Source organism: Sorex araneus, chromosome X (assembly GCF_027595985.1).
Source record: "Sorex araneus isolate mSorAra2 chromosome X, mSorAra2.pri, whole genome shotgun sequence".
Lineage (NCBI taxonomy): Eukaryota > Metazoa > Chordata > Mammalia > Eulipotyphla > Soricidae > Sorex > Sorex araneus.
The window spans coordinates 305,116,697-305,142,429 of record NC_073313.1 but is presented as its reverse complement, the minus strand read 5'-3'; the positions used below and the strand labels follow the sequence as shown (position 1 = coordinate 305,142,429).

Genomic DNA, 25,733 nt, shown 5'->3' with positions numbered 1-25,733 from the left:
AACCAGAACTGTCTGGGTAAGGTTCTTAAATTTCATATCTGCTTATCCAATTTTGTCTGGTGAGAGATTATTTTTCAAGTAAATTATATTGTCATGGTCTCTATGACAACTACAAGACTGAGGGTGGAAATGCTGCCCGCCACTGTGTTCCTCTTCCAGCCGAGAGCAGAGGCGTACTTCATGACCCGTAACAAGTCACTAAAATGAATAAAAATATGGAGAGCCAAGGATCACAGATTTTATTATAAACTCAGGACTGTGCCTCTCTCTGAATTGCTGAAGTCTTTACAAGTAAAAACCAGAGTAAAAACCACAAATTTCTCAGTGATCTATCAACCTCATTCATTCTATAAGGTGAAATTCTGCAGAAAATTAATAAAATAAATAAAACAACTTTAGAAACCTTGGAAATCCATCAGCTCAAAGCACAGACCAAGTTCAAAGGAACTGTTTCATTTGGCGGTACAAGCTGTCAGCATTTTACAAACTGCCACCAGTCAATGACTGTTGAAATAAAATGAAAGAATTCCTTGAAATTTTCCCTTAATATAAATAACCAAAAATGATTTTCAAATGCTTAAAATGCATGGGTCTACTATTTAAACAAATGTAAACAATGTTTTATGTGATGGGCTCATGTACAAAGTACACGAACATTCTCCAGGCCACTAACTACTATGCAGTAAAACCAAACACTTGAACTTCAGGTATCTCTATCACACTTGGGGGCTATCATTTTTGCTGGTCTTGTAAAAAATACAATGAAGCATGAGTAAGCATTGTATTAGGTGAACTTGTGCAGCACCCTTTCACCATTCCAGTTTAATTTCCCAGTTTAATCCTTGGAGTTTAATAAATACCTTTCTTTCAGAGCTTATTGTCGGCTCACATACAGCCACAATTAAAGCTAAAATAGTAACAAGAAGTTGAAGCAAGGCAAAAGAGTCAGAACCCTTTTGTTATAATTGCAGGTTCTTACTGTTGCATCAGAGCCCAGGATCAGTTTCAGCTCCGTTGCTAGGCGACAAACGTGTGTAAGTGTGTGTGGAGGGGGGGGGCTGCCCAGAAAGTCAGTAGCACTGCAAACTGGCTAAGAAGTTACACGCACGTGTGTGTGTGTCTGCCCCTGCCCAGGAAGTCGGCAGCACTGCAAACTGGCCAAGTGGCTCATGAAGAGAATTACCTATTATGAGCGCTCTGTCTTGCAATATTTTTTTCCTTTCGTATTTTTAAAAGAAAAGATAGCTTGAGAAGATATTCTGAGATATGAATATAAGAGTCAAGGAAGAATCTCACAAGCCAAAAGCTTCACATTCAGGGTGTGTCTTCCTGGAAGACATCATGGCTTGGGAAAAAAATCCAGGTCATACTAATTCATGTGCTTTTGGTATCATTCACATTCGTAGTAAGGTGTGTGGGTTTTGGTTTGCGGTATTTTTGGCTTTTTGGATCACATCGAGAGATACCTAGGGGTTACTCCTGACTCTGCACTCAGGAATTATTCCTGGCAATGCTCGAGGGACCATACAGGCTGCGTAGGACAGAACCCACATTGGTCACAGGCAAGGCAACCATCCTCCATGCTGTACTATCATTCTGGCCCTGTAGTGAAGTTTTTTATGTTCTTAGTTTTGGAGTAAACATTTTAAAGCTGGGAGGCTGGAGCAATAGCACAGCGGGTAGGGCATTTGTCTTGCACACGGCCGACCCGGGTTTGATTCCCAGCATCCCACATGGCTCCCCAAGCACTGCCAGGAGTAATTCCTGAGTGCAGAGCCAGGGGTAACCCCTGAGTATCGCCGGGTGTGACCCAAAAAGAAAAAAAAAACACCAAAAAACTGGAAGCCTAGCCAGAAATGGCAAACTTATTTTTATGTCATTATAAAATTGTATAATTTAAATAGACTGTTTTGTTTCCACCATGAACATATTTACTTTAACAATAAGCTTTCCTTGTTCACCATCTAAAAATATCCACTTTCCAAAATACCTTCTATGAAATTATAATTACTGAGCAGTGGCAACAGTCTGTGGTAAAGTTGAGTATTTTTAAAATCGAGGTAATTCTTTAATAAAGACATATTTTTAAATGTTCCTGTTTATTTTTAATTTTTAAAAAATGCCATATGAACAATGCACTATTTGTTGTACCTACTAGGAATTAGTTTCCTTTCTAGACATCTAGTTAATCTGGCTTAACAGTGAAAAATAATACTTCACAGATTATGGTTCCACATAGTCTGGGAAAAGAGATTTAAATCCTACTAGCCAACAATAAACACCTTAAAAGAAAAAAATGGACCAAAAATAGCAAAACACTCACAAATGGGGGGAATTCATGGTTAAACCAAGATGTTCCATCTAGAAAATGAAGGACTGTAAATACAAGCAGATACTACTTCACAGTCATCTTAGTAAATTTTTTCCTCTTCTTAATAACTCAATTACCTTCTTAATCCAATTACCAAGTAAGTGAAAAGTAAGGAACTAGGAACTGTTGCACACATTTGGTAGGAATGAAAATTGATATAACCCTTTAAGGACAAAAATCTATTAAACCTAGTGAAACTGGTGATGAGACCCATATCCTAGGATGAAATAACTTAATATTTGGGCATATACCAGGTAACAGTGCTTTGTGAGCTACAGGATGGGGGAAAAAATTTTGCAAGTTTTTCATGATTTGCAGGTGTAGCTCCTTCCCTCTGTGTTAACGTGAAGAGAATGTTAGATGGTACCAGATCAGGGAACACACACAACATTGCGTAGTTCTTACTTTATAAAGTAAAGGGTAATGTGACATGCTCAGATATATGCTTCTCTATGTATTTCCTGATAGAGAAGCATATGTATTTAAGATATATTCTAAGATCTTCAAAACATGCCATAAGCTTAACTGTCATATTTGTATTCCTACTGTCACTTATTTTATCATTTTCTGCCCCAATCTACTTGCCCCATTCTTGTCAGAATAGACTATGAACATCACTACAGAGTGTCTCAAAGACAGCATATGCCTCCTACCATTCCGGATACAAAGAAGAACATTCATACATATTAGGAATTAATATTCTGGGAACTTCCGCTGACTAAGCCCTTGAAAAATCTTATAATCTGGGCTTTTTTCATTTTGCTCTGGAGTTCCAGTCTCTCACAGTTTATTTATGCCAAAGTCTACTTTTTGCACACTTTATCTGGATCAAGAATCCCTACCTCCCTAAGTACTAGTAAAAAATATATAGTAGAAAATATCTACCAGGACCTATTCCACAGCCAACTTTCAATATACTATAACAGCTGAATTTGGCAGCCAAATCTTTGGGGGGAGTTTTGGAGGGGTGGGCGCGAGCATGCGTGTGTGCGTGTGTGCATGCATGTGTGTGTGAGACACCAAGGGTCACACCTGGTGGTGCTCAGGGCATCTGGTCCTGCATTCAGGGATCACTCCTGACAGTGTTCGGGGGACAGTGTGGGATTCCTGGGACCGAACCCAAGTTAGCATGTGCAAGGCAAACTCCCTACCCAGTCTACTACTGTGTGGGCCTGAGAGCCCAGTCTTGCCACTGAATCTGATTCTAAGGGCTGGGGCAATTAATACAGCAGGTACAGCGTTTGCCTTGCATATGGCCAGCCTGGGTTCAATCCCTGGCATCCCATATGGCCCCTGAGTACCACTAGGAGTAGTTTCTGAATGCAGAGCCAGGAGTAACTCCTGAGCATCACCAGATGTGACCCAAAAATATTATTATTATTATTAATAATAATCTAATTCTACAGTTAGAAGAACTTTGGGGGACTGAAAAAACAATACAAGAATTAAGGGACCTACTTTGATCCTCAGCACCACATGGTCCCCCCAACCATTACTGGGCGCAGGCCTGGAGCCCCCTGGGGCTTGCTCAGGTGTCCTGATAATCCCTGGCACCAAAGGGGCAAAGCTGCACAGCAGCGTCAGGCCCTAGATGTGAAACGCTGGCCTTGCCGGCTGGGAATGCCAACCTCCTGAGCACTGCTTGGGGAATGCCTCTTCCCCCAAAACAGAAATTTTATCTTAGAAAACAAATGAAGGTTAGAGATTTGTCTCAAAAGAGACCTGGCTTTAGAACCTGGTAACATACACTCAAAAAGTCCTGTAACAGAGACAATAACGATAAAATCACCTACTACAATTACAAACTGGATTAGCGGGTCCAGCATAATGGGTTAGTAGGTCCCTACCCCCTACCCCCGGCCTTTCAACCTAACCTGATTTGGAAATTATTAGACCAAGGAATTTATTTCATCTTCTAGTATCAGGCAAAAGTGGGTCTACACCAACACCAGTGATTCCACATTCTAATAGGAGGCCTGCTTATCAAAGGTCCAGGATCCACGAGCTGAAGTGTAATTCAACAAATAATTAGCACTATCATTAAGTAAGCATAGTTTCATATGTTGTACTGAGAGCGTATGTATACGAACTATATAGGCCCACAGTCTGGAGTTAATGAAATGTGACAGATGGTAGAGAAAGAAAAACTCAATTTGTCTTCAAAATAAATCTTCAGACTGAGTAGGCAAAATCAGTATTATTTCACAAAAACACTAAAGTCCGATACAAAAGAAGAGACGCAGAAAGTATCTGGCTATAGGGACAGCCAGGGAGTGGCCGGCAGTGATTAAGAACACAGGGCCTCATGGGATGGGGGCAGAGCCAGCCCTTTCTGTCCCCGCGCCCCCCAAGCGCCCCCCAAGCACCCCCCCCTCCGTAGCCACCCACAAACGAGCCCTTTGGCTGCTGATCGAGCTGCTTATTGGCCATGATCCCAGAGACTCAGAAACAAAGCTCGGAACACAGCGGCTTTGGGCAGAAATCCCTCCAGATTTAATTATTAAAACTCCAGAATTCCAAAATCACGCAGCCACAACAGCAGCCGTGCATCAGCATACGCAATTCATAATCAGCAATAGAAAACAAACTGTCTAATGTTGCTTTTTCGGCAGATCTGAGTGTTGGGGTAAAAATCCCAAATAATAATGGTGGGTTTGATGTCAAAATATTGAATGTAATCAAAGCAGACAGAGTAATGTGGAAATCATCTGCCATACAGGTAGAGGGAGGGTGTGGAATAGGGGGATACTGGGGGGTTTTGGTGGTGGAAAATGTGCACTGGTGAAGGGTCAGGTGTTTCATCATTGTATGACCGAGACTTGAACCGAAAACTTTGTAACTGCTCTCATGATGTTTCAATATTTTTTTTAAAAAAATTAAAAACAAGAGAAGAGAAGAGAAGAGAAGAGAAGAGAAGAGAAGAGAAGAGAAGAGAAGAGAAGAGAAGAGAAGAGAAGAGAAGAGAAGAGAAGAGAAGAGAAGAGAGAAGAAGAAAGGCTACTTGTAGGAATCCACTCTTTTCCTGTAGTGCTTGAGAGGAGACCACGCCCGGCTGACTCCTGGCTCTGCACTGAGGGTCATTCCTGGCGGATGTCCCAGGGGCCATATGCAGTGTCAAGAGTCAGTGGCAAGCAAAGGCCTTAACCCGGGTACTATCTCTTCAGCCCCAGAGTCAGGATCTCTGGACTCCCGCTACCTCTTTACACAAAGGAGCTGCACTTAGAGACAGTGACCAGCAGTCGGCAGCAAGGCACCTGAGTCTCAGAAGTCCCACCTCTTCCCTCCACTCAGCACAGGACTTCTGTTTCCCACAGAAGACCAGGCTCTTTCAGGGGCTGCTAGTCACTCCCCGGCTTACATGTTCCCAGCCCTTCTTTCCGCTTGGAAAGCTCTCAGAAACATGCCCAAGAGACTGTAAGAGGCCCGTTCTGGAGCAATCACCTGTGGCTGAGCAGGGTGGGTCAGGCCCACCCTCAGACAGTGGCTGGAGAGCATGGCTACTCCCATTTAAATTAGGTATATTTAAAAGGATCAACTTTCATTTTGGACTACAAAAATGCAAGATTTTTGTTTTGATTTTCTGGCCACACCTGGCCAATCTCAGGCCTTACTCCCAGCTCTCTATTCAGGAATCACTCCTGGCTGGGTTCAGAGGACCATGCAGGGTGCCAGGGGTCAAAGCTGGACTGACTGGCTGTGGGCAAGGCAAGTCCACCCACTGTACTCTCTCTCTGGCTCCACAGACACATTTTTATGAAATGTCCTTCAAAAATTCAGACAGTTTTGTATTCTCTTGAACTACTGGTTAATAATTGAGTGGGACAGAGTTTACTATTACATATTAGTCTTAGGAAATATGTTCAGGCTTAGTAACTTGTCACTGTATTGTTAGCCTTTTACTCCTGTGATATTAAAACTCAATTCTAAAAAAAAAAAAAAGTGTATTTGTTTACACTTCAGAACTCTTTCCCCCATAACTTTTCTAGTCTTTTTAATCCTTCCTCATTAACAGTGCCATCTTTACCATTTGTGGGTTTGTGGGTTTATCCATTCCACAGTAACAGTAAGAGAAAATTCTGAACTAACACATCTTCAGACTTGCCCTACCCTATCTAAACTAGTGTTAAAGGTTTCTCTTTCACTAAGTACCTTTTTCTCCTTTCAGATTCAGGTCACACCTACCTGTCAGGCTATTCCAGACAGCTCACTCAGAACAATTTTAGGTTTTATATTGATTTTTTAAAATTTTTTAGGCCACACCCAGCAGTGTTCAGGGCTTACTCCTGTCTCTCTGCTCGAGGATCACTCCTGGTGGGGTTCAGATTACCATGTGGAATACCAAGGTTCAAACCCCAGGTTGCCCGAATGCAAGGCAAGAACCCTACCCACTCTGCTGTCTCTCTGGCCTATCAACTTTTTAAAAATCCCTATTTCACTTTTTATAGCATTAGTACCCATCTTTTTGTTTTTTCTTTTTTGGGTCACACCTGGTGATGCACAGGGGTTACTCCTGGCTCTGCACTCAGGAATTACTCCTGGCGGTGCTCAGGGAACCATATGGGATGCTGGGAATCAAACCTGGGTCGGCTGCGCGGAAGGCAATGCCTTACCCACTGTGCTATCGCTCCAGTCCCAGTATCCACTTTTTTAAAAACAGAATTTTGACTCATCAATTTGGATACTCAATCTAGTGACAAATGATAACCTTAGGAAGCAGATTTTTTAACAATTTGTAACCATTCTTTTCCACGTTCAAACCTCAACAGCCCCCTGCAATGACATAACTGGTTTTTCAATATAGCAGAGTTTGAGAATAGACTTTGACTGAGACTTAGAGTAAAAAGTATGTTACTTTCAAGGCCAGAGAGAGAGTACAGCGGGTAATTAGCCTTGCGTGCAGCTAATCTGGGATCGATCCCTGGCATCCCATATGGTCCTCCAAGCAACACTAGGATTAATTCCTGAGTGCAGAGCTAGGAGTAACCCCTGAGCATCCCCAAGTGTGACCCAAATAAATAAATAATATTTTTAAAAGTATGTTACTTTGTATCTGAGGCTTAGCTTCCTTATGTGTAAATAAAGTACAGACATTCTGAGATACAAGTATGCTTAAAACACACAATTTAAAAATTTTTTTAAAAATTTTATAAGGTAGATAACAATATTTGATTACATTTAATATTCAAACACCAATCCCACCACCATTACACATTCCCACCACTATATTTGGGATGTTTCTATGCCAAACCCCAATCCTTGTCTCAAAGCAGTACAGAAACAATACATTTTGTATTGTTTGTTATGAAAAACTACTGAAAATGCTACAAAAGTTTCCACAGAAAAAAGAGAAATACACAATTTTTTTTTTAAAAAAAAAAGGTACTAAAATTCTTCCTCTTTAAACAGTCTGCTCAACACATTACTTGTTCTTAAAAAAAAAAAAAGCCACCTGCCATCAAACCTAATGGCTAATATTTATTTGAAAACCAAGTTTTTATTATGGGCATCTGAAAACAGTAAGTATATTAAAGCAGAGATCTCCACCAAGTTTTAATGCTCATAATCAGTAGCTAAAAAACACAAACTTCTGACTAATAACACAAACTTCTTTCTGCTTACGTTTTCAGAAAAGTGATGACTAGAGAACTTTCTGACATGAGACGTATTAAAACACTACAGAAAAAAATAAATCATCTAGCATGTCAAAATGTGGCAAGGAGATGCTTCACAGGTGGGAGGCCCTGGTTCAACCCCCCACTACAGCCTCCCTGCCCGAAGCATAAACCAGAGTGACCACTAGTCAGGAGCAGCCACCAAGCACCACTAGGCATGCCCCCCGCCCAGCACTCACACATTTTTTTTTAAAAAAAAAAGTACTAAAATTCTTCCTTCTTCAGCATCAGTCAGCTCATAAAGGGGTGACTGGCTTCTCCTGATGCCTATAGCCAGGTGGAAACCTGTGTCCATACCATGGTGCCTGAGAGCTGCTGGACAGCATTCCAGTTCATTACTCAAGTCTGTCTGTTGTGGTGCTGAAAAGCTGTGCCACAAGAGTTTCAGCTTCATCTTGTTTGTTCACCACCAATCTGCTCAGCCTTTACAAGACTGCTTAGAAGCTTTTACAAATTTTCCGGGTCCAAACAAAACGAGGACAGCTTTACACGTCAAGGGAATCTTACCCAACAGCCACCGCCAGAATTCCTCACGGATGTCTGAGTGAGGTAACTGCTTCCTCTGTAGCTGAGGTCAAACCAGAAAGAAGCCAAAATAATTGCTAGAAAATACAATAAAAGGCTTGCTTTTCAAGCCCGTGTTCTTCCTTGAACACGTATCTTGCTTGCTTTCCTCTGAGTTTCTCTGCTTGCCTGTTTCCACTCTGGAGAAGCCCGTGTCTCTCACCTCTTTTTTTTTCTTCCCTCACATCTTTCTAAATAAGTTTCAATAAAAACTATATTGCTTCACTTCAAAAAAAGCAATGAGAGGTGTTACAGGATTGGGTTAAAATATCTAAGCTTTCTTCTGTGGTCCAGGACTACATAATTCAACTTAATAAATTTTGTATGATGGATCCAAAGAATCTGGGATTTAGCTCACCTACAATCCCAACTACATTAACAGAAATGTAAAACTACAATGACCAAAAACAATTACTTGAAAAAACCCTATTAATGTGCAAGTATGAGAAAAAAACATTCCCAATAGAGTAATAAGTAAATTAATGTGTAATTAGTAAATCAAATCAAACATATCCCCAACAAAAGAACCAGCCTGTAGTTACTCTCTATACTTGCCTTGTTACCCACTCTCAAAAAAATCCTTCCATTTCTGGCACCAAATACATTTAAATGCTTTGCCTTTAAGACTATCCAGAATATCTCAGCACCCTACTGAGTATTTGAAAGACTTCCTAGACGACAAAGAAGTCTGGGTTGAGGCCATCAACCACCTATCCTTGAATCTGGGATTTGGGTTCAGATACTTCCTCCAAAGCTCTGGAAGCTTCCATTTTCCCCACCATCACAGCAGTATGTCCTGTCCTGTCCTATTACATCTTCTGGTCAAGCAGATGCCTCTGCAAACCACCCAGGCTGGAACCACAGGAACTGCCGCAAAGGCTCCATCGCAGTCAGCCATCAAAACACTTCAAACACTATAGCAGCAATCCTCAGCAGTCTGGGGACTCTGAGCACTGCTCGCCAGGTGAAATGTAAATCACTTCTAGCGTGTTCCACCAGCAGGGCCAAATTTCTTAAGCTGGTACACACCAAAAATCACAGGTACACACCAATCAACCCAGGAAGATATTCAACACTACAGGAAGGTCTGACACGCAACGTGAGAGCTGACTGTGACATCTGTCACCCCTCTGACTGCCAAGGATGATTTGCCAAGCTGGCTGGTTAGGGAGGTGTCCCCCTCCTCCCTCAGTATTCCTCAGATGTCCCTCTTGAAGCCTTGTGCACAGCAGAAGAGGCCGGCTGCTCCAAATAGAGATGGGCCATGTGGTGACACTGCTAGAACCTCCATGCAAACTCTCAAGGAAGGTCTGATGACAAAGCCACTTCCCAAATTTGTGTTTACTCCCTGGGAGTTACCAAACAGGTGTGCCAACCTTGAAGCTATTTCCGGGAGTGCTCAATTACCTTGCCAGCTTTTCCCAACAACTGCCATCAGGTCACTTCTCTGAAACCAAGGGTCTGCTACCAATACCACTCCTTTGGCCTCACTAGCTAAACGAAGGCGGCAGTTCTGTGGAGTAGTGAGAAGTTCTGTTCTCATAATTTTGTAAGACACAGCTCCCCCGACAGTCCCACGTCCCTGGCACTGTCATGTCATACTGCACCCACAAGTTAAGGATCGCCCTTAGAGTCATAGAGTTCAGACTCAGGTCCCATCAAACCTCGCCTTTCTATACAACTGCTCTCTCAATTCATTTCTAATCATCTAACCCATGAGTCAGAGTCACTCCAGGCAACTAAAATAACTGGTTAGGAAATTTAAAAAAAAAGTCTTTGTTTCAAGGAGTTGTCCCTGAAAAATTCTTCTTAGAGTCCCACAAGTTTACACTGTGTGAACAAAGAGGTCCACACCAGTCACAAATTCCCCCATAAGCCAAGCTGGTCACAGCAACCCTGGTCCACACAGTCTCAAATGGGAACAGCTTATGTGTAAATCACTAAGTCCAAGAGTGCTTAGTCAAGAAACATCAAAAGAAAAATAACCCAACGCAACTGCTTGTCCTTAACTCTTTAGCAACACTCTAGAAGTGACTAGTCTGCCACAGAAGGACACAGATGATGCGTGAAGACTGATGCCAGGGTGCTTTCCTGTCCAGCTCAGAAAAGACAGTCACACCCAGAGGGGAATAGGAAGTAGGAAAAGTTACTTCTGCAAACAATCCACTTCCTAGGACATTAAAATTTCATACCACATTGGAAATATACTTACTACCATTCTAAATGTGCTAATCACAAAAGAAAATGGATAAACACTAAAGTAGTAGTTTTTAAAATACTGTTTTCCTTTTTATAAGACATAACAAATGCAGCTTTAAGAATAACAAAGTGGGCTGGAGGGCAGCAAAAATGGCAAGAGTGTGTACTTTCCGAGAGGAAGGCCCCCCCATGGGCACCAAAGGAAGAGACTCCCAAGCACCGTGAGGCAGGAGTAAAACCCAGCACCACCAGTTTTGGTCCCAAATTAAAGCAAACGGTTAGAGAAAGTACATGGGTTAAGACATTACATATGCATGTGGCCAACCCTGGTTGGAGTCCCAGTACCCAGTAGGGTCAAAAAAACCCAACAACCAACAATGTAAAACCATACTGCAAGAAATAGTACAGCAAAGATAAAAGATACGGCATAATTTGAGTGTTTCAAATATAGTGACAAGATGAAGGAGAATGTTAAAAAATGCCAAGCACTTCTGTCAACATCATACCTTATCAATGGCTTTTCCAACCCGTGAAACGCTGCTGTGGATGTCTTTGTGGTCTGAGGCCAACTTCTGAACGGTATCCTTTATTCTTTTACAGCACTGTGTCAAAACAAGTGAAAGTGTCCCTGATAACTCAGCATCTTGGCCTATTAAAAAGAAAAAGATGAAGGATTAGTTATACAGCACAGCAAACACCAAGATGGCAAAGTTCAAATAGACCTTTAGAACATGGAAAATAGAAGTGAAGGGGGAAAATCATGTGTTTTAAAACAGCAGGTCCTGGGCAGGAAAGAGAGTGGATAAAGCACTTGCTGTGCAGACAGCTGGTCTGGTTCAACCCCCAGCACTGCCAGGAATCCCTGAGCACAGAGCCAGGAGTAAGCATCAAGAACCAGTAGGTGTGACCCTAAACTGAAAAACATATAAAAACGAAATGTTCTTTTTTTTTTTAAATTGAATCACCATGAGCTACACTTACAAAGCTTTCATGTTTGTTTCATACAATGATTGAACACCCATCCCTCCACCAGTGCACATTTTCCACCATCAATGTCCCCAGTATTCCTCTCCCCCTCACCATCCCAACCCACCCCCCACCTCTATGTCAGACGATTTCCTTCTTTCTATTTTGGGGCATTATGGTTTGCAGTACAGATACCAAGAGGTCATCATGCTTGGTCCTTTATCTACTTTCAGCACACATCTCCCATCCCGAGCGGTCAATTGACTTAGTGATCCCTTCTCTATCCCAGCTGTATTCTTCTCCAACCACGGAGCAATCTTCCTGGTCCTGTCTCTACTGTCCTTGGGTGTTAGTCTCATACTATGATATTTTTATATTCCACAAATGAGTGCAGTCATTCTATGCCTCTCCCTCTCTTCCTGACTCCTTCCTGACTCATTTCACTTAGCATGATACTCTCTAGGATCATCCACTTATGAAACATGTTCATATTTACAGGCAATATATTTTAAGTGAATATTAAGTTTTACCCCCTCGGAGAGCCTGGCAAGCTACCAAGTATCCCACCCACATGGCAGAGCCTGGCAAACTACCCGTGGCATATTCGATATGCCAAAAACAGTAACAACAAGTCTCACCATGTAGACGTTACTGGTGCCCGCTCGAGCAAATCGATGAACAATGAGACGACAGTGCTATGGTGCTATTACATTGTAGAAATTTTTTTAAAGATTTACTATAAGTCAAACTCCTTTTATAATTACTAAAAGTGGTAAAGAATTAAACCCTCCCAAGGTCTTATTCAGAAAATACTCTGTCTAAATGAATGTGCTTACTTTTAATCCCCTTTAGTTGCTCAAATCATTCCCAAGTATCTTCATTGTACTGAATTTCAAGGATAGATTAATCTAAGTGCTCAACAGTCTATATTATCTATACGAAAAATAATAACGTCTCGATACCATGTTGTTCAGAGGCGTTAACACAGCAGGCCTGAACCTGCTCTCCTGACAAAGGTCTGCTGTGGTCCTTGGCTGGCACGTGGAAACTAGGGCTTTAGGACAGTTCCCTCCACCTCTGCCAACAGAATGGCTGGCCGTGCTGAAACCATTTGTAGCATGCAGTTTAAGCCGAACTCCCACTCCCCTTCTGGGAGTCTGAACTGTTGAGCACACTAGACAAAAGGTACTTATAGGTGTCTCATGGGGACCCTGAATAATGAGTTTCCCTGGTAAATGACCCTCCTCATATTGGCTCCATTTGATGCTGGAAGAAGTGACTCCACTGGAGAAGATTCTGAAAGCTTCACCCTGATTTCCTCTGCACTTTGTCTCGTGCATCTATTCCCTTGAAAGGCTTTCCTTCACCCCACCTGTGTTAACAAATCCCAGTCACAACTGGAGGCTGCATGTCCTCCCATCCACCATGATACCTATAGGTGGGTTTGGAGACCCTGGACACATGACAAGTGAAAGTTACTACAGTTTATATTCTCTTGCCCTGTGCTACTTCTTCAGAAAAAAAGGGAAAAGGGTGAGGGGAATTCACCTATACCCATCATTACCTCATATTTCCCTCAACCTACCTCCCCTGGCACCCCACAAAGGTAAGCTCAGTTCTGTAAACCAGTTCTCAGGCTCTTTTCCCTTTGGCCATTAGCTTTTCCCTAGGTTTTTGTTTTATTCTGGCCCAACCCTGGGCTGTGCTCAGGGCTGACTACTGACTCTGTGCTAATGGATCACTCCTGTGGGTACACAGAAATCAAACCAGGGTTGGCAGCATGCCAACCAAGTGCCGTAACTGCTGTATTCTCCCTCTCTGCCCATCACCTTTTGGGGGAATCCCTTGAAATGTCTCTGTATCTCGAATTTGAGACAGGTCATTCTGCGTCTGTCCCCTCCTCCTGACTCACTTCACTTGGCATGAAACCCTCTGGTGGCTTTTAAACTTTTATTTCCCCCTGAGTCACCTGTAGGGCAACTAAAACAAAGCAGGTAAGTAGGTCTTTATGGGACTTTGGCCACCATATCCAGAATTCCCAATTAAAGTGGCCTGGAAGATGACCCAGTAATTTCAATATGAACAAATCCAGAAGTACAGTAACCCTAGGAGGTATGTTTCCTAAACAAATACTTATTGAACATGCATTAAGTGACAGCTGTAGTGTGGCACAAAATTAACTATCCTAAAAATTACCTTCCAGTAAACGAGACACATAAAATACCAAAAATAATTTTATTATAAAGTATGATGAAAGATGATACATGCTGTCCCGGTGGAGAGAAGGCAATGATGGGAAGTGGAATGAGAGATGGAGAAAACTGATGAGCTAAGAATTACAATCTTAAACAGTGTTGCTGAGAAACTACATCATACAGAGATCTGAATGAAATTTCGGTATTAGTCAACTTGATAATGAAAGGTAGCAGAACATGCATGGCAGAGAACATGTATTACTTGTATGAAGCACTGGGTTTGATCACCAGCACACACATCCACACATGTATATACACATGCTTCTCTGGCATTAGGATTATTTTGAGAAACAGAAGTCACCTGAGAGGCTAAAAAAGTACAAGAGAAATCAACATTTATAAAAGAGATCTCCATTATATAGGTCATACACATACACACAAAACAAAGGATGACTAAATCAAAGGAACTTTTGAGAATGGAGAAGATCAATACGGTAAACCTGAACTTAAGGAGTTGATTACATCTTTAATGGTACTCTCCCCATAATTAACCTACACACAGATACGCTTCCTTTCTTCATTAATTGAAAATGATATTTAAGTATTAATTCTAAGCCACCTCTTTGGTTGGATTTTTAGTTTTAGTTTTGTTTTGGTCTCCAATAGGTACTCAGAAGGTTTGGAGGCCCCACCTGTGACTCAGCTGACAGAACTGACGGTTCAATGCAAGGGCTGGCTGGCGCCATGCCACTTGGGCCCCGAAGTGCTGGGGATCATCCAGGCCCCCCAGGTGGTGCTGGGATCCTCTGGGAACACACCCAGTGGTGCTCAGAGACTGGATCCAGGTAGGTCACATGTTAAACAAGTGCCCTATCTCCTGGCCTCAAAGTCACCTCTTTACGTTACTTAATTTTTCCTTTCCTGTAGGGGAAAGCACAGTAGGAAAAGGGGATACAAAAACCCAAATACAAAAACATTCTTCAACAATCCAAGAAACAGAAAGAGGCCAGTGTGGCTAACGAGGCTGTAAACAGGAAAGAAGGTCCAAGAGTTTTATGGGCAGTCCACGTTTTTGAAAACTTTGAGTGAAAGGGATATCCACTCCAAAATGCTAAAAAGAGCAAGAACAAGTATACAAACTTATATAACATTTTAATGTGGTTACTTTGGCTGACGAGAAGTTCACAAACAGAAACAGGGAGATAAGGCAGAAATTAATAAATCAATAATTCAAATGGAATGACTACTGGCTCAGCCCAGGGCATTAGATGGTAGAGGTTGCAATAATCAGACTCCAGATACATTCTGAATTTAAAAGAAATGGGATTTCCTAACTCTGGATAAGGGGCTCACAGTTACTCCAGGCTTTTAGCCTCAGTCACTTGGGAAGATGAATTTGTTTTCATTAAAATGAAAAATAATTAAACGCAGCGCAGGTATGAGGTGAGAGGAAAAGTTCAGTTCTTCTGTCATATTGAAGATACTAGGCCGGGAAAAGAAGTGGACTGCAGTGCACTCTGCATGCAAGAGGCCAGGACTCACTTTCTGGTGCCGCACAGTGCTCCAAGCACAAAGTACCATGTTGAAGTAACATGCTGCCAGAAGCCCAGACACTGTTGGGTGCAGCCAAAAAATATTTAAGGTGTGAAAAAAAACATCACAAAGTGAGGAAAATCCAATCAGAAGTGACAGAAATGAAGAGTCTGGTAGATGATATAATAAAAAGGCAACGGACAACCAGAGCAGCAAAATAACAGCAGATGAGGAAAAGATCAGAAGCTCCAAGATACAGGAAACCTCTAGAAAACAAAAGCATAGGGGTGTGGGGGAAAAGCCTGAAGAGAAATGAAGAGAAACACCAGAGAGAACAAGGGATGAGTTCAAGTGAAACAATACAAGAAATCATCTGAGTCCCTAAAGAACAGGAAGTCGAGTTCAATGAAAAATCACTTGTTAAAGAAATCATAGATAATGTCCCAGAGTTGAAAAATGAAGGCACCCAGATCCATGAGGCCCAAAACACAGAAACAGACCCAAACAGAAAAAGGTCCAAGATACACTGTAATCAGAATGACCAAAGCCAATGTCAGAGAAGAAATACTGAAAGCAATAAGATCAAAAAGGAAATCCATAAAATGCATATAAAGGAAATCCGTAAGATTCATAGAAGATCTAGCAAATGAGACTCTATAAGCCAGATGAGAATGGTGCAATATAGTTTAAAAACTCAATGAAGTGAACACCTTGCCAAGAATATCAGTTAGATTACCATTTAGATTTAAAGGAACAATATAAAATTTCATGGACAGGCAACAATTTAGGAAATCTTAGTCATGGAACCAGTTTTGCAAGCATTAAGGAGTTTCTGTAAAGATAAACGTCTCAGAAAAGTGTTTATTTCTGGCTAGCTTTTATACTTTTTCAATAATGAATTCTTTCATTTATACTGAATGTTTGTTCTATGCCTACTCAGGTGATATACATTTATAGATTTTTTTAAATTAAAATATTTCACCAATTACTGGATATACTAAATAAAAAACAAACCCTCCACCAAAAAAGATTGAGAAATATAAATAGATGAAAGGGTTGTCAGAACACTGTTAATAATTGAAGTGAGATGATAAGTATGGAAGGGTTAATCATATTACTACTCTAATTTCTTTTCTCTGTGAAAATTTCCATTTGTTATAAAATAAAAATGTCACCTCAGTGCCTATATGAAATAGTCCGTTGATTATTTGACTTGAGTTCAAAACATGATCAGAGGGAAAAAGAATTGTGAGTCACTGGCATCAACATGATGTAAGGTTCTAATTGCAAACTATATGCGCCACTCGCTTATCATATGCTTTGCACATTTGCAGGCACTATATTGAGCATCTGGGACAAGGCAAAAGAACAGTTTGAAATAAAGTAGTATTTAACAAAGAGTGCTGAGATGTACACATATACACTTGCAAAAGAATAAAAATAAGTTAACTAAAATGGAATAAAAAGTGATATATTCAAAATGAATATGCATTCCTGACCCAGAGTTGAGCAGTGGTTTCTTAGATAACAAAAGCAAAAGAAACCAAAGGAAAAATCATGAAATTGGACTTCATCAAAACTTCTGTGCTAGGAAAGTAAAAAAATAACTCACAGGATGGGAGAAAGTATTTGCGAATCTAATTCAGGTAAGGGTAAAAACCCTGAATAAAAACAACTCTTACAACTTAATAACAAGACAACACAACTGAAAAATGGGATAAGGATTAAAATAAAGAAGATATACAATAAATAAAGAAGATATACAGAAAAATAAAATAAAAAGATATACAGAAGGTATTAAAAAAAAGAAGATATACAAATGGATAAGTATAGGGAAAGATACGTAAAGTCATTGGTCAGTAGGAAAATTCAAACTCAAATTGCAATAACATCTGCAAACATACGTCTACACACAACTTAAATGTTCATTACCAGAACCAGAGAGTGAAAACAATCTATCTGCCCAATGGAGAATAGCTAAACAAAATGCAGCATATCCATGTACTACAATAAACTCAGTAACAAAAGGAACAAAACATGCTAAAACGTATGAACCTTGGAAATACTATGTTAAATAAGTCAGACACAAAAAAGTCACATAATGTGTTAATCCTAGGAAGTGTACACAATGAGCAAATCAACCAGTAAAACTAGACTCATAGTTGTCAGGGAATGGACAGAATGGCAAGCAGAGAATTAATGAATATGAGGCTTCTTCGGGAATGATGAACTGTTCTGGAATTAGACATGGTTATGGCTGCATAAACCTGAATGTACTACAAGCAAATGAACTGTATACACCTGAAAGGTGAATTTTACAGTATGTTAAGTGTATCTCGGTTTACAAAGCAAGTTATTATTCTAGCTAAACATGTTTGCTTCTACAATCAGTAAACTAAGTAAAAGGTCAAAATCCAAAAATCCAGAGACCAAATTGCAGGGGACAGGTAATTTGGAATTCACCAGTTGAACTCCCATCTCCAACCTTAAAACCCATTGATATCTTTAAATCATAGCATTAATTTGTTTGGTTTCACTCAGGGCTGTGCTCAGGGCTTACTATTGGCTCTGTGCTCAGGAGACCCTACGTGGAGCTGGAGATCAAACCTGGGTCAGCAGTGTACAAGGCAAGTGTCCTACCCACTATACCATCTCTCAGGTCCAATTGTAGCCACTTAGATATCTAGAGCTTACTGCTGTGATTCCCTTCTTTACAACACTTGGAGTTCCTCTGTATTTTGGTTTTCAAATTTATAAGTTACAGATGCTAGAAGTATATGGTCGGTTAACACTGAGAACACCCAGTATACCCTAAAAAGTTCAACAAAATATGTCCAAGTATAATGGAACAATATGAAAAACACAGTGGGAAAGAAAGATTCCACTAATGCATTTTCAAATGATCTACTGGAAAGTAGCCAAGATATAAAAATAGATTTGAAAATAGCAGTAACAACTGAGAACAAGTTTCTACATCTTACTGAGAACAAACCTCTATATCTTTGATGGAGAGAACTAATGTTCTGATTTCTACCTAAGAAAAAAACCTTCTTCATGAAAGAAATCTAACTGAATTCAGTTTTCAGAAACTAGTGACCATCATGGTAGAAAAATAAACCAGATTTCCAGGCAAACGTCACAATCCAGACTGCTTACTTACTGTATAGTCAGTCATCTTTCACTCGGGAGAAGTCCACAAAAACTGGATTATAATTACAATTGCAATAGTCCTCCTTGGACTCAGGATCCTAACACAAGCATGAAATAAACAGTCCTAAAGTGGTACTTATTTGCAATCACTATAAATACACTTTTTCTTTTTGGGTCACACCCAGCGATGCACAGGGGTTACTTCTGGCTCTGCACTCAGGAATTACTCCTGGCGGTACTTGGGGGAGCATATGGGATGCCGAGGATTGAACCCAGGTCAGCCACGTGCAAGGCAAATGCTCTACCTGCTGTGCTATCACTCCGGCCCCCAAATCCTATGGTTTTGACTATAGTATAATGACATATATCCATCATTCTATGATATTATGATATTATGAAGTTTCTGCTACCCAAAAATATCTGTTCTTTGCCTATTCACCTTACCACCAACCAAATCCTGGCAACCTATGAACTTTTAATTATCTCCATAGTTGTCTTCTTCAGAAAGCCATGCAGTTGGAATAAAATAGAGGTACACATTCCAGATTAGTTTAACAAAGTCTATTGTCTTTCTAGCACTGACATTCTATTGTCTGAACGTATATACTCTGATTAATCTATCTGCCTACTACAGATTATCTTGGTTGCCTCCAAGTTTTGGTGATAATCAGGCTGCCTTCAAACTCCAATTGAAGGTTTCACATGAATGCAAGTTTCAACTTCTTTGGCTAAATACCAAGGAGTATGACTGCTCCATTTATGTTAAGAATATGTCTGAATCCAGTGTCTAGCAAAAAGACAGACATAGGCAAGCAAAGTTTCCAGGTTCAAGTACAACCAGAAATCAATTACTTTTAAGGGAAAAACTTCACCCTCTCAAGGTCTAGTCTAAGACAGAGCATCAGTCTGTGTGAAGGTGTGTGGACACAAGAACAGAGGCGATGAACTACCTAAATAGCAAGTAGCATGATGGAGGACAGACCTGGCCCAGCAAGGAAAGAGATAAGACCACAGGAAACAGCCCCTTTTTCAAGCAACAAAACACTGTGATGTTGGCCAGCTGAACTCTGGGACTAAGAAACCAAGCTAAACGCGGGTTGTAGTGGCAAAGTACCAGGTGTTGTCTGTGCCTTCTCCACTTAGGGGATAGGCAGAGCAGAGCAGAGCATGCAGACATGACCCAGAGGCAGAGACTCTGAGGGAGACTCTTGTGGAATTGGAGTCTCCATCTGGAGTCACCAGGGTGGCCACAGATAGCGAGGCAGTGCAGATCGCTCTGTGACTCTGCGTGCCAACCTACCTACCAGTCCTGTTAAGTAATCAACTGAGGTTTTCAATCTCCTCGCTGCCATCCTCCTCTCCCTCCCCACCACAGTTTCAGAAATAAAGGAGAATTTCAACACAAAAGCCGCAGCCCCAACTGTAGGAAAACCAAAGACGTTAACCCAGACGTATAAACAGGTAACTTCTGCAATCGCTACAAAAAATCAAGTGAAATTCCTCAAAGAAAATGATAGGCCTCTAGAGGGCAAAGGTAAGGCAGAACTGGGAGAAGGTAACGAACCAAAAATGGAGAAGAGCCATCTCAACAATAAAAGTTAGTGTCAACTCAACACTGAGAAGCAAGCTATCCAAGATACCAAAAAGAACTTTAAGAGCACAGGGGGCTCTTCAATTAAAAAAAAAAATCCAGAGCTGTTGGGTAAGATGAGCACAGCGAAGAAAATTTGATCAAACATGGCTAGCACAAGTAGGCACAACCTCACAGAGGAAAGAAGGTGGAAAACTGGAGGCAATTACATCAATGGCTCAAGCAGAAGACAACAAAGACTCAGACAAAATTAAGGAATCTATGCAAAATACCAAACTGCATTCGAAAGTTACGTTGCTGGACTGCTAACAGTGGAGAGAGAGGGAACAGAGACCATATTAGAGAAAAGAAAAAAAATAGCTGAGAATCCCTCCATGCCAAAGGAAAGAACTAGTAAGAATTATCTAGAAAGCAGAGAAAATATGCAAATGTTATAGCCAAACTGACCTATACCAAGATATTTCACTGTTAAATTATCAAAAATAAAGAAAAATGTTGAAAGATGCAAGGGAAGAGAAAAAGGCATGACACAAAGGCACTGCTATCACGTTTTCATCAGACTTCTCTGCAGAAATCCTGTAGGCTAGAAGTGAGTGGAATGACATACTCATGCCACAAGACAGCAGAAAATTCTCTACCCTGCAACATTATCATTCAAATATGAAGAAATAAAGTTTTTTTCAGATAAAAACTGCTCTACCCCCCAAAAAAAATAACCCTGAAAGTAAACAAGAGATCAGCAAGTGTTGAGCAGCACAATAACAGTCATGTGAGAAAGATAAAAGGAAAGAAAAAAGGGTAGAACCTGTATAGTCAAATAACGGTCATCTGATACAAGTACAAAAAAGAATTCTTTAGATACAGAACATATGATACAATCCCTATAGCAACCACAAAACAAAAATCCGGAACAGAGACATTTAGAAGAAAAATGAAGAAATGCAGAGAATCACCAGGAAAAATCATCCAAATGGAAACAGAAAAACTGGAGAAAAAAACAAATATAAGAAGCTTGAATGGCAATAAAGCTATTTACAACTACCCTAACTAAATGTCTGATTTCACTGAGAGAGCTTCATAGACAAAAAAATGGTACGCAGGCGAGGGTGACCCAAAATGAGCAACAAACAAAAACAAATGGCAATGAGAGAATCAAATCGCCACACACAAAAAGCTGAGACTTGATCACTAACTCCCTATACAAACATTAACTCAAAATGAAATAAACGCTTGGATTATCAAACCTGAAATAGCAAAATGCAGATAAAAATATACACTGGTAATACACTCCAGCTCTGCACACCTCAGAGATAAATTTGAAGGTTCAACTCCGGTGGAAAGAGAAACAAAAAACTGCCCATTGCCAGAAGGCAACTAGCAACGGAGATTTTCTGATATATGATACTGAAATATCATACATCTGATAAGGAATTAACCAAAATATTCAGAGAGCTAATATAAGTCCACAACAAAAACAAAATGTTAAAAGGCCAAAGACATGAATAGATTACTACTCCATTGTGAGACTTGTTACTGTTCTTGGCATATCGAATACTCCATGGGGAGCTCTGCCTTGTGGGTGGGATACTCTGGGTAGCTTGCCAGGCTCTCCGAGAGGGACGGAGGAATTGAACCCGGGTCGGCTGCGTACAAGGCAAATGCCCTACCCGCTGTGCTATCACTCCAGCCCCACAAAATGGTCACAAATATTAAAGTTGGAATTACATGGAAAGCAAATAGCATACAAGTTTTGACAAAAATACAAAGAAATCTATTCAACAAGAAATCCTAACTGTATCTAAATGTTAACTTCATCATACCAGCCTTCATTAAATTATACTCCAGAATCCATTCTAGTGAGTTAATTTAAAATTGTAAATTTAAAATAGCCAAAAGATTATGCATAACTAAGACTATAGGGGAAATAGTCTACTTTCCTCCCTTTGTGTATATGTTTGGAGGCGGGGAGTTACTATACAGGTGTACACAGGGTAGACTCCTGGCTCCGCACAGAAATTACTCCTGGTGGTGCTCAGGGCCGACCATATGTGGTGCTGGTGAATGAACCCAAGTCAGCCGCATGCAAGGCAAACGCCTTATCCACTGAACTCTCTACAGCCCCTGTTAACCTCACTTTTTAAAATGTCTAAGGCCCTAAAATAAACAAAAGAACCCAGAGAAAGACAACAAACAACAATAAAAACTAAAGGGAAAACAAAGGGAGACTCTGACATTTTAGATTTAATTAACAGTTACAGAGTACCAAATACCCATGTCAGCAATGTTTGAGGTACAGATTAAGTATTCAGGACAGGTTAATTAAGGAGAGGAGAAGGGGACAAAGGACAGAAGGGTCTAAGATCAGTTCTAAAGAGTGACATGGTAAACGGCAGCTTGAAAATACTAAAATAGGAAACTTTGAAACTTGAAGCTGCATCCAACTTCCTTCAAGTTCAACATAGCTCATATTAAGACATGACAAAAGGACCATTTCTTACAGCGAGTAGAAGCTCAAGTGTGGGACTCCTGGGAGCGGCCTCAGCAGCTGCTCAACAGAGATTTACTCGAAAGAAGGAAAAGGCACAGAACTGAACACAAGCATGTCTTCCAGACACCGCACCACAGAAAACAAAACAAACTTCACTCAGCATATTAGTAGCTGGCAAATCAAAGTACAGAACTTATTGGTCCTGATCTTCTCTGCTTTTAAACTTTTTCCACTATCATTTTATGTGTTGTAAGTTTTGTTGGGCTGGAGCAATAGCACTGCAAGTAGGGTGTTTGCCTTGCACACGGCCGACCCAGGTTCAATTCCTCCGCCCCTCTCAGAGAGCCTGGCAAGCTACCGAGAGTATCCCTCCCGCACGGGATACTACCCGTGGTGTATTTGATATGTCAAAGACAGTAACAACAAGTCTCACAATGGAGACGTTATTGGTGCCCACTAGAGCAAATCGATGAGCAACGGGATGACAGTGACAGTAAGTTCTGTTGGGGTAGGTCCTCCCACGCAGTCTTACCCAAACTGTGATACTGTGGGCCTGAAAGTTCAATTCTTGGGCCTGTAAGGAGGTGCTGCTTGGCAGTGCCAAGGGCCCCCAGGGCCACACCTGGCAGGGCCTGTGACCACACTGGGCTGGAGAGCAAGGATATGTCCCTGTAAGTACAAGGTATGTGCCCCTGACCACTGAACTATCTCCCCAGCCCTCTCAAGTAGGACTTTCAGAAAGAAAGTACAACCTCCGGTCCCCTGCACCAAATCACACCCTTTGTGCGGCAAACTCAGGATGAAGGGGGGAAAGTTTCTATCTGAGAACTAAATTACCTGGTACAGACAAACACAGTGCTCCTAGAGCAGAAGTCTAGACCAAAGTGACTGGTAAAGTAAAGGGAAGCCTTCAAAAATGCGGACTGTGAGGAAAGAACTGGAGAGAAACAGTAAAGGGACGTTCCCAGAGCCGACAGCAGCATCCAACTTCCTTCAAATCCAAAACACAGAGAACGGATTTCTAGGCAGCTCTCCATCTTGGAAAGGAATGGCTGAACCACACACGGTTCCTTTTCAGTCTTTAAAAGTGGGCGAGGCCAGGAAGGGATTTTCCCTCTCTACCCTGTCTTTCTGTGTGGAAGATGGTGGCGGCGGCAACACCCACATGGAGAGAGCCACCTCCTAAGACTCCCAACCCAGAGGTGTGAGTTTGCAGTGACGTGGCTTGTAGGCGATCATGGGATGGGGGGGCATTACCGGCACGCTCTCCGCCCAGATAAGATCTGGAGCTGCCGCGTGCAAAAGGGACCTTCTGCTCCTAAAGACTATGATCTGAGAGGTCTTCTAACCGATTTTGGCACCCAGAGCGGCTTCTTACAGAAATGCATCTAGACTGTGAACTGAGCTAAAATATCAGAAATCCAGAATGCGACATGGCCATGCGAGCTCATAGAGTCTTCATTCTCAGCAATGGAAAACAAATTATTAAATGATGCCTTTTCAGCAGGCCTGATTGTTGGGGGGGAATTCCAAACAATAATAGTGAGTTCTCTATTGAAAGACTGAATGTATTCAAAGTATAAAGAGAATAAAGTGAAGATCATTAGCTACTCAGGTGGGGGGGTTGGAGGGGGTATACTGGGGTTCTGGTGGTGGAACATGTCCCCTGGTGAAGGGATGGAGGTTTAATCATTATATGACTGAGACTTAAACCTGAAAGCTTTGTATTTTTTTCACAGTGATTCAATAAAACAAAATAAAAATATGAATAAATAAATAAAAGTGGGCGAGGGGCCAGAGAGATAGTACACTTGCATTCCACGTGGCCACCCCAGGCTGATCCGAGGGCAGTCCCCCAAGCAGAGCAGGGAGTAGTCCTAAAGCAAACAGGTAACAAAAGGGGGCGGGAAGATCGCTTCACTGCAGGGGTACTTGGGGAATTCACTAGGTGTGGCCCTGGGAGTCCCTGTTTCACATTCTCCGGGCTCTAGCACTGAACCATTCAACCCACTTGGCCTCTGAGCATTGCTTAGGAGGACCAACCCCCTCCCCCCCCCCAGTGGATTTCTTAGTTAAAACTCAAATCTTTCCCTCCTCCAATTAAAAACTTAGCATTTTCTTCCTGATTCTGTAACTGTCTAGCCAAGTTCAGCAACTAGACCGATAAGTTCTTTCCTCTGGAGATCCTGGTGGGTGCTTTCGCAAACCTATCACCTCTACCCAGGTGCCTGTTTCATCACACCAGGGTGAAGTCTCGTGTCTGGTCCAACCTCATTCCTAATTCCAATTAACCCAAGTGCTGCTGGCAAATGATCTCAGATCGTGTCTTTCTCATCATTTTTCAAAATGCACCCCGCCGCCACCCCACCCAATTCAGTAACTTCCCAGTCTACAACTTCTCCTGGGAATCCATAACTATAAAAACCTGACTGGGAGGGGCAGGGGGGAGATACTGGGGACATCGGTGGTAGAAAATGTACACTGGTGGAGGGAGGGGTGTCTGATCATTGTATGACTGAAACTCAAACATGAAAACTTTGTATCTCACGGTGATTCAATAAAATAAATTAAAATTAAAAAACCTGACTGCTAGCTCGAGGGGCTTGGGCACATGCCCCAAGCTTGATCCCCATTATTTCATGGTCCCCAGAGCACCACCAGGAACATTCACAAGCAGAGAGCCAAGAGTAGCCCCGAAGTACCACTGAGTGTGGCCCTCCCCCCAAAAAAAGATGAAAAGTAAAAAACCTGAGCTCCATGCTCATTCATGAACTCAGTCCTTTGCTACTCCCCAAAGCTGCCTTACACTCCTCTGGCCCTCTGCTCGTCAGCCTTCTCCCCTGACACCTCACCCTATCTACTTACTATCCACAACCAATCTATTCCTGAGATGCCCCGAATGTTAGAAGCGTTCCCTGCTGTCTCAAACCCTACCCCTTCTTTCTGAACCACACACTCAGTATCTGGCTGATGGTAAAACCTCTCAGTCCCCTCTTCCTAACAG

At 41.5% G+C, this 25,733-nt stretch overlaps 1 protein-coding gene across 2 annotated transcripts in view; it reads right to left on the bottom strand.

Annotated features, from left to right (window-relative positions):
- RMND5A (required for meiotic nuclear division 5 homolog A) overlaps positions 1–25,733 on the bottom strand; it is a 72,391-nt gene that overhangs the window by 38,212 nt on the left and 8,446 nt on the right. For both annotated transcript variants that reach the window (XM_055120862.1, XM_055120863.1), the window contains exon 2: positions 11,313–11,455. In XM_055120862.1, coding sequence (XP_054976837.1) covers positions 11,313–11,455 — 143 coding nt within the window. The remainder of the gene's footprint in view (positions 1–11,312; positions 11,456–25,733) is intronic.